The 16,830-nt window shown below is 39.1% G+C and overlaps 1 protein-coding gene across 1 annotated transcript in view; it reads left to right on the forward strand.

The window, feature by feature from the left end:
- The window catches only part of LOC124291566 (laminin subunit alpha-like), a 95,297-nt gene that overhangs the window by 20,853 nt on the left and 57,614 nt on the right, over positions 1–16,830 (forward strand). The window contains 16 exon segments of the mRNA XM_046728586.1: positions 465–701; positions 1,759–1,929; positions 4,063–4,276; positions 4,800–4,918; positions 5,787–5,877; positions 8,203–8,299; positions 8,667–8,842; positions 9,654–9,791; positions 10,578–10,626; positions 10,628–10,713; positions 11,085–11,219; positions 11,774–11,911; positions 13,031–13,207; positions 14,011–14,169; positions 15,051–15,150; positions 16,381–16,537. Coding sequence (XP_046584542.1) covers positions 465–701; positions 1,759–1,929; positions 4,063–4,276; positions 4,800–4,918; positions 5,787–5,877; positions 8,203–8,299; positions 8,667–8,842; positions 9,654–9,791; positions 10,578–10,626; positions 10,628–10,713; positions 11,085–11,219; positions 11,774–11,911; positions 13,031–13,207; positions 14,011–14,169; positions 15,051–15,150; positions 16,381–16,537 — 2,244 coding nt within the window.

Raw genomic sequence — 16,830 nt, forward strand, 5'->3', positions numbered from 1 at the left:
TAGTTAAAGATTTATACCCCATGATTTATTGGTGTATCATTTCCTTAGAGGTAATTTTGAGGAATGAAGGCTGCATGCATTGAAAGGAGACATAGTTGGCCCAGTTGTCTGAGGCACAGAAATTGGCTGCGCAGAGTTGTGTCCCTTGGGCACACCAGTGATCTTGTGTTTGAATTCCGGTGATCCGATTATATTTCTAGGTTTGTCAGAATCAGCCTTGTGCTTGTGGGTTTCACCAACGTGATAAATGTCTCAAACATGCCTAACTTTTGGCATTTCCCCCAACAGTTATCTGATGTGCTGTAAGTGTAACAAAATAAAGTTCAAAGGGGTTTTAATTCAGCAACTCCTGAAAAAAAAATGGTGCACACATAATAGTTATGCACTAAGGTTGGTTTTTAAAGGAACGGTGATATAAATGGTTCATATCTTTCCACTATTCAGATTATGTTTTCTCATTTCAGGAGTTCCATGTCGCCTATGTGTTCATCAAGATGGCCAATTCCCCGAGGCCGGGAGTCTGGGTTCTGGAGAGATCCACAGATTTTGGCTCAACTTATCAACCCTGGCAGTATTTTGCCGATTCCCCAAGTGACTGTCTCAAGTTCTTCCACACCCCTGCCAACACCAGCATCGGCCGCGACAACCAAGTCCTCTGTACAACTGAGTTCTCCAAGGTCGTACCTCTTGAGAATGGCGAGGTAAGGTCACCACACTGTTGTACAGTGGATACTGTGATTCACTACTTGCAGACACTGCTGCCTAAACTATGGCTTGTATGTATTAGGCGATTAACAGGATCGGGTAAGACTTGCCGATTGGTTGACACATGTCATCGTATCCCGATTGCTTAGACGGATGCTCATGCTTTGGATCACTGGATTGTCTGGTCCAGACTTTATTATTTACAGACTGTTGTCATGTACCTGGAATATTGCTGAGGCCAAATAAAAACAAAATGTTGCGGTTCTGATTACAACTCTTTAAAATTTAGGGTAGGTAGGTCGGCATTTCTTTTTTTACATATTCTTTTTAGAAGTAAAGTACAAACTAATAACACATTTATTAATGTGTAATTGTTTATTCAATCAAGCTTGTGGCCATCATATCAACTTTCTCTATCAGAATGACCGATATCTGTTGGTGCCGTGAAAAAACAATGGGATTGAAAGCATATCTTATTCATTCTTATTCATTTCATAAAAAAATAGAGTCGGCACCAGAATACAAGGGTCGGTCGGGTAATCGGAACCACAGCATTTTTTGTAGGCCTGAGTATGACGTTAAACAAAAAACGAAACAAAATAAAACAAAACTCTGGCTTGTGTAGTCATGACAGTGTATAGACACATCATATGCAGTGAAATATTTGAACTAACTCCACAAATATGGTATTATGTTATGGCAGGTAAGAGCCTCAAGTCCAGAAACAGTGATAACAATTTTTTTCATTTTATATTAAAAGCATGATGCACATTGTGGAACTAGTCAGTATGACATTCTTTTTCATACTGGCCACACCATGGATTTTCTTGCAGTACAAGGAATAATTATGTTACTGTGCAAATAAGCAGTGTGATGTTGGTCAGAGGTTAAGCACCTGACCCACTGGAGGTTATTGACTGCCATTTTGCCATGGTTATTGCAACAACATATATCCATGGTGATAATAAATGTTGAAGGAATTTTTCTTACATAAATGATTTTATGATGGTACAGGTTTTCTGGTAACTGCATGGTTCTGTTGTCTGTTTTCAGATTGTGGTTTCGCTCGTTAATGGGAGACCCAATGCCCAGAACTTCTCTTATGCATACGACCTTCAAGAGTGGACAAAGGCTACTAACATCAGAATGAGGCTGATCCGCAGCAAAACTCTTCTTGGCCATCTGATGGCCATTGCAAGACGGGACCCAACAGTCACACGAAGGGTTAGTTGGAACTTGTTGGGACAATGTTGTGTTCATTCATTTAAATGCTTAGATGTTCATATATGGCTGGGGGCATATAGGGTTATGCTTAGTCCATACATTTGAAACAGGGAATATACTCTATCCACTTCTCCAAAAATACTCTCTGTGGAATTCAATGAACTTATACATGGGGGCTTGGGACTCTAATGGTGTACCTCATATTTTGTTTTGTATTTTATTGTTTTTTACGAGTTTAAAGACATTTGAACTTAGGTACATTTTGCTGAATTTCTATATGATGATAGTGTAATAGGGGATGAAGTCTATCCACTTCTCCACAAAAAAACTCTCTGTGGAATTCAATGAACTTATACATGGGCTTTCTTGGGACTCTAATGGTGTGCATCTCATATTTTGTTTTTATATTTTTTATTGTTTTTTGTAAGTTTAGAGACATTTGAACTTAGGTACATTTTGCTGAATTTTTCTATGATAGTGTAATAGGGGATGAAGTCTATCCACTTCTCCACAAAAACTGCTCAACAGAATTGAATGAATGCTTACGTGTCTTTTGTAGGGACTCTAAAGGTGTGCATTTCATAACTTTTTATGCAGTTTCTGAATTTGGTCACTTTTACAGATGTTTGAACTTAGTTGAATTTTGTTCTATTCAGCCAGTGTTCGTTCCATCCAACAAGGGGGTGTACGTTATCCACTTCTCCTCAAAATCTACTTTATGGAATTCATTTAGATTACACATGTGCTTTATAGGGACTCTAAAGGCGTGCATCTCATATTTTGATTTTGTATTTTATTTATTTTTCCAATTTTAATGTCGTTTGAACTTAGATAAATTTTGTTGAATTTCTCTCTGGATATAGTGTTATAGGGGATGAAGACTATCCACTTCTCCACAAAAGCTGCTCAACAGAATTGATTGAGCTTCTATGTGTGTTTCATTGGGACTCTAAAGGTGTGCATCTCATACCTTGTTCATCCAATTTCTTAATTTTGTCACTTCTACAGATGTTTGAACTTAGTTGAATTTGGTTCTATTCATCCTGTTCGTCCCATACAACAGGGGTGTACTTTATCCAGTTCTCCTCAAAAACCACTGCACAAAACTGATTTAGCTTACATATGTCTTTTATAGAGACTCTAAAGGTGTGCATCTCATATTTTGTTTTTGTATTTTATAGTTTTTGTATGTTTAGAGACATTTGAACTTAGATAAATTTTGTTGAATTTCTCTCTGATGATAGTGAAATAGGGGATTAAGTCTATCCACTTCTCCACAAAAACTGCTCAACAGAATTGATTAAGCTTATACATGTGTTTCACTGGGACTCGAAAGGTGTGCATCTGATAGTTGCATAGATGTTTATTGAACTTGTTCGTGAATTTTTTTCAATTATTGATCTTTATATGCCTTATGAATGTCAGCGGGGGCTTCCGTGTCCCTGGACACAATTTTTTCTTGTTTAAATTGCAAAAACTTAATAATAGATGTGTTAGAATTTTCTTTATACATTAAAACTTTGAAATTAATTCATTGTACTCTAACATTTCCATTGTGATTAGCTGCACATGACAATGTCCAATTAAAATCTGTCTCTCATTAATATGTTTCATCTGAACATGCTGATAGCTTAAATTCTACATGAAAACAAATTATGGAATGAAGTGTTTAGGTTTTTTTTATGAGTTATCACTTTCATTTTGGCAGTTGCAGACAATATTGGAAGAAATACTTTGAATTTTATGACTCACTGTTTGCCCTGGCAGACAGAATGTATTGAATGGTGAAAAAATACCTAAGGTGTTTCTTCATCACAATTCTGTCGTCCCTGAAGTGCTTTTGCTGGAATATTGCTAGAAGGGGCATAAAACCATACTCACTCACTCTTCATCACAACATCACTTGATATATCAGGTCACTAACATCCAATCTCCTTTCATTCACTGAAAATCAATAAAATCCAAACATTTTCCTTTTCCATTTTGAACTTTGCACACTATAATCACCATTTTCTGTCATCTTCTGGGCCTAGGTACTGAAGTTTTCCCCATATGCAGGGAGCCCCGTGTCTGTTCTAATCTGAAGTATGTTGTACATGATTAACCCTAGATCCCAATCTCCACTGTTTACAGTACTACTACAGTATCAAAGACATCTCCATTGGTGGCCGCTGCGTGTGCAATGGTCACGCCAACACGTGTGATCGCCCGGACCTGAATGACGCCAACAAGCTCCTCTGTAACTGTGTGCACAACACGTGTGGAGACCAGTGCGAGTACTGCTGCCCAGGATTTGTACAGAAGAAGTGGCAGCGAGCTTTAGCAGATCTGCGCTTCGAGTGTGAACGTATGTTAAGCAACAAGAATTTGCGAGTTTAGCAATGAGATTCATAGCACTAGAATATAGTGAGGTGACATTGTAAACCATTTTAACCTGTGATATTCCCATATGAATTCCACATGAGATTGCAACATTTTAAAAGTTTACTAATTCCTGTACATGTGGCTCACCCTTTAAATATATTAAGTTACAAGTTTCCTTGAAGGGCAGGTGTGCTTAAAAAGTGTTGATACAGCCTATGATGTGACCCACTTGTTTGAAACCTTCTAGTCAAATTGCTTCTGGTTCAGAGAGCAAGGTGTCATCAACTTGTTCTTATTCATATCTAGGGATATTCCAAGAAAAAAATATCCAAATGCTACTAGGCAAGTCGACTTAAAAATAAAATATCTGTCACAGGCCACACTTAACATGTCCTTAACATGATGCAACATACTGAGAACGGACTGCTGAGATTTTTCTGAGTCTCAGTAGGACATGATATATAGGTGAAAGCCTCACTATCCGCTGCTTGTGTTTCTCCTTGCAGCGTGCCAGTGTTATGGCCACAGTGGCGAGTGTGTGTACGATGAGGAGGTGGACCGACTGCGGCAGAGTATTGATATCTATGGCACCTATGAGGGCGGCGGTGTCTGCCAGAATTGCAGGGTGAGTGGCTGATGAACATGTAAAGCAGCAAACACCCTGATTTCTGAACATCTACAGCTAGTTTCATAACATTTTTTATTGATCATTGCATCAAAATTCTTTGAAGTTGTTTTTGGTTTTGTTTTACCCAGGGATAATCTACAACAGGGATAGGTCACTCGCTTGCTTTATTTATCATTTGTACTAATTAGCGTGTGTCTGTCATGCTCCAACGCACACAGTGACTTGGTTCCTTCCCAGCGCAACTACGGCTGCGTTTAACAGTACTTCAGCAAGTTTATCGTATCAGTCGGAATTTTACAATGAATGAATGAATGAATGAATGAAGAGCAAGAATTATATGTGAATGAATGAAATACAGAAAAAGAACAAAAGAAAGAATCACTGTGTTTTGCCGACTGTTATATCTGGCTTAGTTTATGAGAAATATGCATTGGAAACTTGTTCTCTACATATTTCCTAACAGGAAAGGAGATCGGTTTGATTGGTAAATCATTATAACTAGTGATGTTTATCAAAATTTCAAATTTTTATTGACCAAATTTGTTCATGCCCAATCCTTTTCCTGAATTCGCTGAAGGCATATAATATAGGTTTTTCTTCACATAAGACTTGTAAAATCTTTTTTTACAAAATACTGAATCTCCAAGAGAAAATATGGTATGGTGCTGGCCATTGCTATTTTCATACATATGGTTCAGACCATTTGCTGTATTTATGGTTACATATTGTGCTCATCGTCACATTCTGTTCTATGTAACACTTTCTTATATGAACCATCAAGCTAATCATGTATAAAGTTACACAGGTTTTAATTTGCTTTTCCCCTATACATGACATATGCATAACCTGATGATCAATTCTGCAGGACAACACAATGGGAAACAACTGTGAGCAGTGCACTCCCGGCTACTTCCGCCCATACAGAGTGCTCCGCAATGCTACAGATGCTTGTCGTCGTGAGTAGCTTATTCACTTGTAGCAAGAAGCACACTGTGTAGCCATACAACCTCCTGCCTCTGTAGCTCGAAACTTACTGAGCAGCCATACAGGCACCTGCTTCTGTAGCTAGAAACTTACTGAGTAGCCATACAAGCACCTGCTTCTGTAGCTAGAAACTTACTGAGTAGCCATACAAGCACCTGCTTCTGTAGCTAGAAACTTACTGAGTAGCCATACAAGCACCTGCTTCTGTAGCTAGAAACTTACTGAGTAGCCATACAAGCACCTGCTTCTGTAGCTAGAAACGTACTGAGTAGCCATAATATTACATGCTAAATTGGTGTAAACACATGTGAAAAAAAAAGTTCAAGAACCAGTTCATACAGATTCTCAGAATCTGCACAGTGCCCCCAATCTTATATGTTTCTCCCCTGCAATATCCCATATTGCCATCTTAGATGTAAAAACAGGGTTGTGATTCACTTACAAAAAGGGAGAGAATCTGAAGTTAGGAAATACTGTACTGTATTGAAATCATTTCACACCCATATTATCGGGATGTATATCATATCAAGGCCTCATTTTGCTTGAGTAGCTATACAAGCACCCGTTCCTATGGAGAGAACCTTGCTATGTAGCCACATACTAATGCAACTTTAGATAGAACATTACAGAGTAGCCAAGCACAAACCTGCATGTGCAGCTAGGACCTTGTTACAGAACAACTAGAAATTATTGAGAATTTTAAGGTTGTAATTTTTTATATTTTTTTCACTCATTACTCACGTATTAAATGTGAATATTAGCAGAACATAACTCCAGATTCAAAGACAGGTGAACCATTACCATGGGCATAAGCTTCAATGAGGCGGAGCATACTACTGATCCAAGAAGTTAGAAAGTCGTGGTCCATGCTGTCCCAATATCGGACCACCTCTTCTTTCATTTCAGCAATATTTGTCAGATTTTTCTTATTGACACTTTCCTTCATAAGTCCCCAAACATTTTCTATTGGATTTAGGTCAGGGCTATAGCTTGGCCAATCTAATAATGTCATATTTTGGGTCCGAAACCAGGCCTGTGAATGCTTTGACCGATGTTTTGGATCATTGTCCTGCTGGAAAATCCAAAAATGTCCATAGAACACGTGAGCAGATGGAAGTAAATGTCCCTCGAGAATATCTGTGTACCGCTCACTGTTCATATTGCTTTCAAATACACAGAGGGGTGTTGCCCCTAACACAGATATGCCACCCCACACGTTAAATTTCGGACTGTACTTTGGGTGCTGATACAAAAGTTTTTCAGTTTGTTTGATCCAGAATTTCAGTGTATTAGGAAACAGCCACACAGAACTTTCATCTGAGAAATCACATTGTCCCAGTTAAAATTTCTATGCTGTAAGCACCAGTTCAACCTTCGCTCCTTTTGTTCAGGTTTCATGATCGGTGATGGAATTCCTCGACTTTTCTGCCAACCCATTGCATGCAGCTCAGTTCTAATTGTCTCCTTACAAACACCCACAGTTCCTCTATCAATCATATCCAGCCTTAAGTTTTCTAAACTCCTAGTTTGGTTTTAGAAACAAGAATACCAAGCCGCCTCCTGTCACTGACTGACAATTTTCTGGGCCTATCTGCACCTCCCTGGTGCTCAATGCCATATCCATTGCACGATAATCAGTGGGCAAAGGGATGCCTGTTCTACTTGAAATCACTTTAGCTGATCTGATGTCCTTGTTATAATACTATAAAATCAACTTCCTCTTCTCTAAATCATCCATACTGAGGATCACTGAAAATGTCGTCTGCTAGCAAGTAAACAAAGGGGATAACTCTTCACAAACTAATGAAAAGGATTAACGGAGTTGTCTCTCTTGAATGAAACCAAGCACTTGATAGCTGGCCAAGGTTGTTTATACTAGAAATCCAATTAAACATATTCCTAAAATTCTCAATAATTTCTGGTCATACTATATTAGCCATACAATACCCATAAATCACATAACTTGCTTAACTGCTGAGAAGCTCTCACCTATACCACCTGCATCAGAACATTGCTGATGATCACCTACTATAGAACTGGGATATTCTGCACAATTATTCACATAATCTTGTTGTCAACTGCAGGTTTATGCACTAATAAGCATGTCAGGTATCCTGAGTAAGACCTCAAAGCTAACAGTGCATGCAATGTCATAACTGTACATTAACTTACCTTATGATGATTTCTTGTAGTCCTACGATGTGTTTTAACCATGGGGTTATGTTTTGTTAAGGGTTGTTATATTTATCATATATGATGATTGGATGAGGTTATAACAATGTGGTGTTTCTTTGCAGCTTGTCAGTGTGACCTGCATGTATCCACAGGAGAGTGTGAGGAGGGATCTGGCAGGTGCTTGTGCCGACCCGAGTACACAGGAGAGCTCTGTGACAGGTAGGAGGGGTTCAACCCTTGTAGGACGAATGGGTTGCCCAGTTGTCAGAACCACTGCAGTCTCTTACGCAGAGGTGTCCCTTTGGAGCTAGAAACCCATGTGGGTTTGCTAATTTTTGACCTGGACATTGTATATCAATCCCATACCTGTGCTTGTTAGTTTCAACAAAGCTGTAGAGGTCTGAGGAGATCATCATCTCAGAAATGCCTCCCTATAAAGCTGAATCAGCATTAAATTAAAATAGTCATTAAAACTGCACTCACTTATTCTATCACAGCTAGCCAAACTGCTATAGAAACTAGAAGCTGTGAATGAAGTTGCATAGGAAGATGACATTTTACAAAGTTGAAATTTCCTGTAATTCAGATGCAGTGTGGGCTACTATGGTTACCCTACTTGCATCCCTTGTGACTGCGACTTCAATGGTACCGAGGGCTCTATCTGTACTGTACAGAGTGGAAGCTGCCCCTGCAAACCCAACTTCGACGGACAGAAGTGTGACATGTGTGCGCTTGGATACTACAACTTCCCTACATGTCAGCGTAAGTACCCTACAGCCACAACTGCTGATATTTCAAGGAGTGCATGGTTTGATAGGTCCCTGGCCACCCCTGCTGGTTGTTAGAGGCAACCTTCAATCCCCGACCGCGTCATACCAAGCGACGTTAAAATTTGGTACTTGTTGGTCCCTGTCTGGCGTTCGGCATTAATGGGTACAATAAGGACTGGTCGGCTTGGAGTCAGTATAATGTGTCTGAGTGGGGTATTCATGCTTCACTGCGTCATGGTATCTCAGTGAGCTAGCACTATAAAACCAGCTTAAGTCTGGGCTAGTACAAGCAGCCGCACATACACATACACATGCATGCACGTCGTCATGTGAGTGAAATATTCTCAAGCACGACGTAAAACCCAATTTCACCTCACCTGTTAGAGGCAACCAGTTAGATCGGGTGTTCAATCTCAGTGGCTTGGTTGATTATTGTACCCTGGTCTGTACGTTATCAGAACAGTTCATCATTCAGAATTCTGAGGCCAGTGTCATAATGATAAGTGAAAGTCAAATAGAGTGAACCACCTGTAAATTGTACTTTGACAAACATTAATATTTTGCAGGGATGACAATTTTCAATGGATCCGTGGATTAGATTGCGCTGGGGACAATTTTGTAAATTATCTAACCCTGTAGCCGCCAAGACCCCCCGGCTCATTTTCCACTTTTCACTCATACCCATTCTCAACCCTGGTTTGGAGAACAGTCTTCTTTCTAACAGATTTACTTATGGAGGTTTCAGGTTTTCATACATTCTGACAGACAGCACACTCATTGTTTATGTACGTTGTGTATTGCAGCCTGCGTGTGCAACAGCATCGGCTCCCCCACCACCACGTGTGACATCAGCAATGGCCAGTGTCAGTGTACCCAGAACTACGGCGGCAGGGACTGCAGCATGTGTGCTGATGGCTTCTACAACTTTCCCAACTGCGACTGTAAGTTACCAACAGCTAGGTAGCTGTTTCTGGTCTCTTTCAAAGAAGGTTTGTTTTATTACAAGCCAGTTTGATTGAGCTCCAATTGTCAAAGTAAAGAGATGGATTTAAAAATTTAAGATTTATGAATATATTTCAATGAAGTGATAGATATAATAAGTAAAAAATGAATACCTTGTCTGTGTACAGAATACCACCTTGCTGTGATAACCAGATAGGAATATATTTTGAATTCATAAGTATTCTGCAATAAAAGCGTGATATGCAAGGAGGGTGTGATACTTTTAATAGACTGAAAATTAATAAAGAGGGTGTAGTGGGGTAGCCTAATGGTTAAAGCATCCTCTCGTCATGCTGAAAACCCAGGTCGGATTCCCAAAATGGGTACAATGTGTGAAGGCCATTTCTGGTGTACCTCACCGTGATATTGCTGGAAAACTAAAAGCATCATAAAACTAATATCAGTCACTCACATGGTGAAGAGTATCACCCAGTGACCCAAATGGCACACGTCTATTACCAGTAAAGTGAGGTCTATCAGACCTAATGGGGTTATGCAGGTGCTTGCATGACTATGGTTAATAGCGTATGATGGGGCAGTGGGGTAGCCTAGTGGTTAAAGCGTTGCTCGTGCCACGCCAAAGATCCGGGTTCGAATCCCCACATGGGTACAATATGTGAAGCCCATTTCTGGTGTCTCCCGCCATGATATTGCTGGAATATTACTAAAAGCGGATTAAAACTAAACTCAGTCAATCAAAAATAGCCTATGTATTGCTTCCCCAGACTGTAACTGCGACCCTCAGGGTACAGAAGGGGAGATCTGTGACAAGGTGGGGAGAATGCTTCTGTAAGCCCAACTTCTCTGGCCTACAGTGTGACAGATGTACGCCCGGTTACTTCAGCTACCCTGACTGTAGAGGTGAGAATTATTTGGAGTTAGTGTTGAGACAGTTTTACCTGTATTACCAATTATAGTAGACCTGTGAAGATCCGGGTTAGAATTGGTCTTCAGTAACCCATGCTTGTCTTAAGAGACAACTAATGGGATCGGGTGGTCAGGCTCGCTGACTTGGTTGACACCTGTCATCGTATCCCAATTGCATAGATCAATGTTCATGCTGCTGATCACTGGATTGTCTGGTCCAGACTCAATTATTTACAGACCACCGCCATAAAACTGGAATATTTACAGACCAGCACCATCAAACTGGAATATAACAATCAATCAACGGTATTAAGCAACAATCAATCAATCATATTAGAAAGTAACACCACATCCCTTTCTTCCAGAGTGTGACTGTGCTGACATTGGCTCTATCAGCCCAATCTGTACAGACAATGGCCAGTGTCGCTGTCGATCAAATTTTGGCAGTTACAAGTGTGATCGTTGTGCACCAGGCTTCTACCGATTCCCTGACTGTGTCCGTAAGTACATGACTTCTATGGAAGCATCAGCACTATGAATGAACCTTTCTGTATAGAATATAGCAAGAAGATTCACTTACCTGTGATGCAACTAAGAAATAATTGCTGACATTGTTAACCTGACTGTGTTCAGTGTGAACAGATACGAATATTTTCTCATTAAGATCAAGCATATTTTATATGTATCATAGGCAGCACATCTGTTGTTTAACGTTGACAGTTTGGTTGAGGAGGCGTTATGGTATGGGGAGACATCACATCTTATGGTCGGTCACAACTTGTCATTGTCAATGGCAATTTGATGGGTCTGCGATACAGGGATGAGATCATTAGGACAAGCATTGGTTCAGACATGGAACAACGTTCTCCAAGCTTTCTTCAATCGCTCAGTGTCGACCATGTGTCATCGGTGTCAAGCCTGCATCAATGTCAATGGTGGACACACGCGATACTGAATTTGTGAACTGACTTTTGACATCGCATCTCTTAATGCACAGTTACTTTATTCCAGTAGTATATTTTGACAATATGTTTTCTTCACTGCTCTCCCACAGCGTGCGACTGCGACGTTTATGGGTCCTTAACACGGACATGTGACCAGACAACAGGCCAGTGTACATGCAGACGCAACTTCCAGGGTCTCATGTGTGACAAATGTCTGGAAGGACTCTACAACTACCCGTACTGTGAAGGTGAGCAACATGATGTGTTGATGGACTAGCTCATGATTTATACAGGGGCCATGGGGTAGCCTAGTGGTTAAAGCGTTCGCTCGTCACGTCGAAGACCCAGGTTCGATTCCCCACATGGGTACATTGAGTGAAGCCCATATCAGGAATCCCCCGCCATGAAATTGCTGGAATATTGCTAAAAGTGACGTAAAACCAAACTTACTCATGCACTCATGATTTATACTTAATTGCCCTAGGGAATTAACTGATAATTACAGATATCAGGTAAATGTTTCTGCGTGTTACATTATCTTGTTTCTTCACTACAGTTGATTCATCCTATATTAGGGACTATGGAATCCAATATCAAATACTTTATTACACCTCCCCTTGGGAGGGGGATATTGGAAAGGAGTTCTGCATCTCGTTGGGGACTTATTTTCCAGAGTTACCTTCTCAGAAACTGTAGTTACATATAATTACTCCCGTATGGTTGAAATTTTGCCGATATTACTTTGAAGTTTTAGTCAGTTAAGACAGTGTTCGAAAATTGGTGCTGGGTTTTTTCCAATGAAGGGGCCTTCTGTGTATATTTATTTCACATTAAATACTTTTTTCTTTTTTTTGTCTTCCCTTGTACCTATCTCTTCTTAAGGCTTTATGTGACTCTTTGTTTTTATAGTCGACATATTCTTCCATATTAATCTTTGTTATATTGAACAACATTATTCTAAAGTGTCCCATGGGATGGAATTGTTATAACACTGTTTTCTTGTCATTATCTCTTACTCTGTTGAAGTTTCATATGTTGTAGATTTTGTTAAAAAATCAAGAAACCTTTGAAACTTAACCATGTTAATTAGAAACAAAACACCATGGTTACAGCAATGATGTTAGAGATGAAACATGACTGTATCTCTTTGATGAAACCTGATCACTAAATGTACCATGCTGACTCTTCAGTTATGAATACAGCAAAGATTTGTTTAGATCATAAAGTAAGTCTTTTCATTAGTTTTCTAATCACTGTAATGAAATCATGACTTTGTATTGATATTAAACAGTTGAACACAAGTTCTTACAGCTTTTGATAATCCCTCAATAGTTAGAGTTGTAAATGTTGGTGTGTTATGTGTGTAGAGTGCAACTGCAACCCTGCTGGAGCGAAGGAGATCCCTGGCTACCCCCTTGGGGGCTGCGGAACTGTCACCAAGGGGCAGCTGTGTGAGTGCAAGGACGAGGTGATGGGACGCATCTGTGACACATGTAAACCAGGCTTCTGGAACCTCAACAGGAACAACCCACGTGGCTGTGAAGGTATGGATGACCTTGTTGGTTTTAAATAATGAGACTTATCTTGTAGACCAGTTTAGAAATCAAGTAGTCATGAGGTGTATTTGTTTTGGGAAAACATGTGCCTCTTGTTAGAAGGAACTTTTGTTTTATTTTGCTCACAACAGCAGAAACAAACTCTCAAGAGGAGCATCATTCGTTTTCAGGAAAAGCAGCTTTTTCTTTAAAAAGTTGTAATTGTATTCTCATCTATGAATGAGACTAAAAGGAATTATGAAAATGAATAGCGAATATTTTGAAAAAATGTTTCCATTCAAGAGAGACAGCCTTAGCTATGTAAGAAAGGTTTTGTTTAATTTTGTCACTGCAACCTTTTGAATATTATGTAATAATGACACTATGATCCAGAATATAACTGAAAACATAGAGTTTTGACAAATCCTATGGTTAGCTTAATTGTCAGTCTGTCACATTGTTGGCTAGTTTTTAAATGACTTGTTATTCCTGTGTATTTGTTTTGTAAAATACTTCCACAATAATTTCATACGAGTCATGGCTGATTCAATCATTATTAAATAAGTGTACCTTGGATCCATGTAACTCCACTAAATACTGCCTAGAGATACTGCATCAGATTGTTTACAACAGAGGAAAATGTCACAAAATATGATTTCTCAGCCCTTGCTTTATTTGGAATAAATGGGATTATTTTAATTACAATATATTTTCATAACTCGTAATATTTAGAAAATGACTCCCAAAAACATTGACTATGTGTCCCATTTATTAAAATCTTTGTAAGTAAAACCTTGAGTGGTGTATTGCAGAGTGCAATTGTTTCCGGCCGGGTACATTGGGCGCCATCAATATTTGCGACACTAACACTGGACAGTGTATGTGCAAGCCTGATACAGGTGGACGGAACTGTGACCAATGTCTTGACGGCTACTTTGGGCTCTTGGAGGGAAATCCATTTGGCTGCATGGGTAAGTTAGCTTCATTCGTATAATGACAAGAAATGTTGAACATCTTCCAAATAATAGCACAGGTTAGGTAATTTACATACTGGTTACTGTTCTGAACAGGTTTGTTTTATCTTTGTTTTAATCCATTTCAAGTTGCATTTACAGACAGAAAAGTGACATGTGTTGGCAGTTATATCATTAAGTTGTTCTGTTATTGTGAAATTAGGGATTAATGTGTGTATGTATATAGTGTCATAGATAGCAATGTAATGAAGAACAAAAGGTACCAAAGTTGCAGCTCCTGGTAAAGAACTAAAACATTAGTTACCCAAAGGTATGTATACTATATGGGACACTGGATATACTGCGTATAGTTCTCAGCCTATGGATGTATTATAGTACTTATGCTACATTTAGCTAATAACATTTGGTTAATACAGTTCATTTATTCTGGGAGTGTCAAGAAGTTCAATCCTTTTGGATATCTTTATTGTCATGGCTCATTGAACATTTTTCACATTTTCACAACACAACTCTTAGTTCTGAACTTGTACTGTTTCGTCTTAAGGAAACCCTTTTTTTTCTGGGGAGGTAGGGGGGTCATCAGTTTTGTACACATACATATTGTGGGGGAGGGGGCAGCAATTTCGTACATTAAAAATCTTTAAAAAAAACTAGGCTTAATGATGTGAAGGAGTGGGGGTATCATTGATTTCTGTACATGACATGCAGGGGGGTGTCACTTACATTGGACATATATTGGGGGGTGGGGTGTCATTTACATTGTTCGCACACACGCACACAAAAGAAATTCTCTGGATCCTTGTGCCCATCTGTAACAGAGATTCAGCAATAAGATATTAGATGCAAGAAAAACAACCTTTGTTGTCTTCTCCTTTCAGACTGCAACTGTGATGTTGGAGGTTCCATCACAACCGCCTGCAACAAGAACAATGGACAGTGTGTTTGCAAACCCAGAGTATCAGGAACAAAATGTAACATGTATGTACCCAAACAGGTTTTTCTTCGTTTGTTTGTACATCACAACACCATAATTCTGGAGGGGCGGTAGGATAACCTAATGGTTAAAGTGTTCACTCGTCACGCCAAAGACCCGGGTTCAATTCACCACATGGGTACAATGTGTGAAGCCCATATCTGGTGTCCCCCGCTGTGATATTGCTGGAATATTGCTAAAAGCAGCTTAAAACTAACCTCACTCGCTAATTCATAATTCTGGAAGAACAACTACAGCAGTCTGTGACCTTACCAACTTGTCTATTGACAGTGAAATGTTGGATGAGGTTTATCATATGATAACTGACATACTGGGAGAGAAATGTGTTGAATCAAATTAGTTCTTGTCACAAACTAAACATCTGCAAAATAACATCATGTTTTTATGACTATTGATCCTGTTGGAGTAATTTTGGTAGTTAGTATGATTTATGCAGTGGAGTTTACATATTCAGTGTTAAATATGATTGAAGTCCAGAGCTACAGATAACTGTTTGGGTCATTGAGTTATGTACTCGCTTGTGTTCACAATTGGGTATCCCAATTTTCCTGTAAGTAACCAAATGAATTGTACCCACCTGACTCAAACGCAAATTGGTATTTTGCCATTTTGCATTAATTGTAAAATTGTATGGACATAAATAAAGTGTTGGTTTGAACTTTTGATGCTAATGATTTCCTGCCCTATTGTTTGGATGGCATATTTCAACAAATAGTCACATGGTAATACATACATACATACATACATACATACATACATACATACATACATACATACATACATACATACATACATACATACATACATACATACATACATACATACATACATACATACATACATACATACATACATACATACATACATACATACATACATACATACATACATACATACATACATACTCTGCGCTTTAGTCACTGAACAAAGGGAGGTAACAACAATCTCCCAGCTAGTGAAACCTTGCAAGGATAGTCAATATTGGTTTTCAGATTTTAATTACAGGAACTAATTCACCGGTATGCAAACTAAGATTTAACGTTTTATTAAGTATTTACAAATATTCAAGCATACTTGCACACAGCAGACATAATTTGAATTGAGTTTTCACATAAATATTTGCGTAATTTACGCAGATATGCAGCTTATCTGTACCTCTGTAAGTCACACAGTAGATGCAGACACATTTATGGAGTTATGTGATGTACTTTCAGCCCGATAGAGTCCCACTTCTACCCTGATCTGCACCAGTACAAGTATGAGATTGAAGATGGCACAACACCAGAGGGCGCTCAGATCCGTTATGGCTATGATGAAAGGATCTTCCCAAACTACTCATGGAGGGGATATGCCGTTCTTATTGATATTCAGGTAAGTCCACTTAACTGGATAGGAATTGATAAGGAAATAGTGGAGTAGCCTAGTGGTTGAAGCATTTGCTTGTCACACCAAAGATTTCCCATATGGGTAAAATTTATAAAACCTGATTTCTGATGTTCCCCCCACGATACTGCTGAGATGTTGCTTAGAGCGGCATAAAACCAAACTCACTAAATTGGTAGGAATACGACGGTTAAGCCAGATGGTAAGTGGCATAGTAGTCCATTACTTTAAAATGTATTTAACTGCAGGTATAGGAACTGAAAGGGCCCCTAGTTTTAGTT

The sequence above is a fragment of the Haliotis rubra genome, unplaced genomic scaffold (genome assembly GCF_003918875.1).
Source record: "Haliotis rubra isolate DU_JTF1 unplaced genomic scaffold, ASM391887v1 Scf497, whole genome shotgun sequence".
Lineage (NCBI taxonomy): Eukaryota > Metazoa > Mollusca > Gastropoda > Lepetellida > Haliotidae > Haliotis > Haliotis rubra.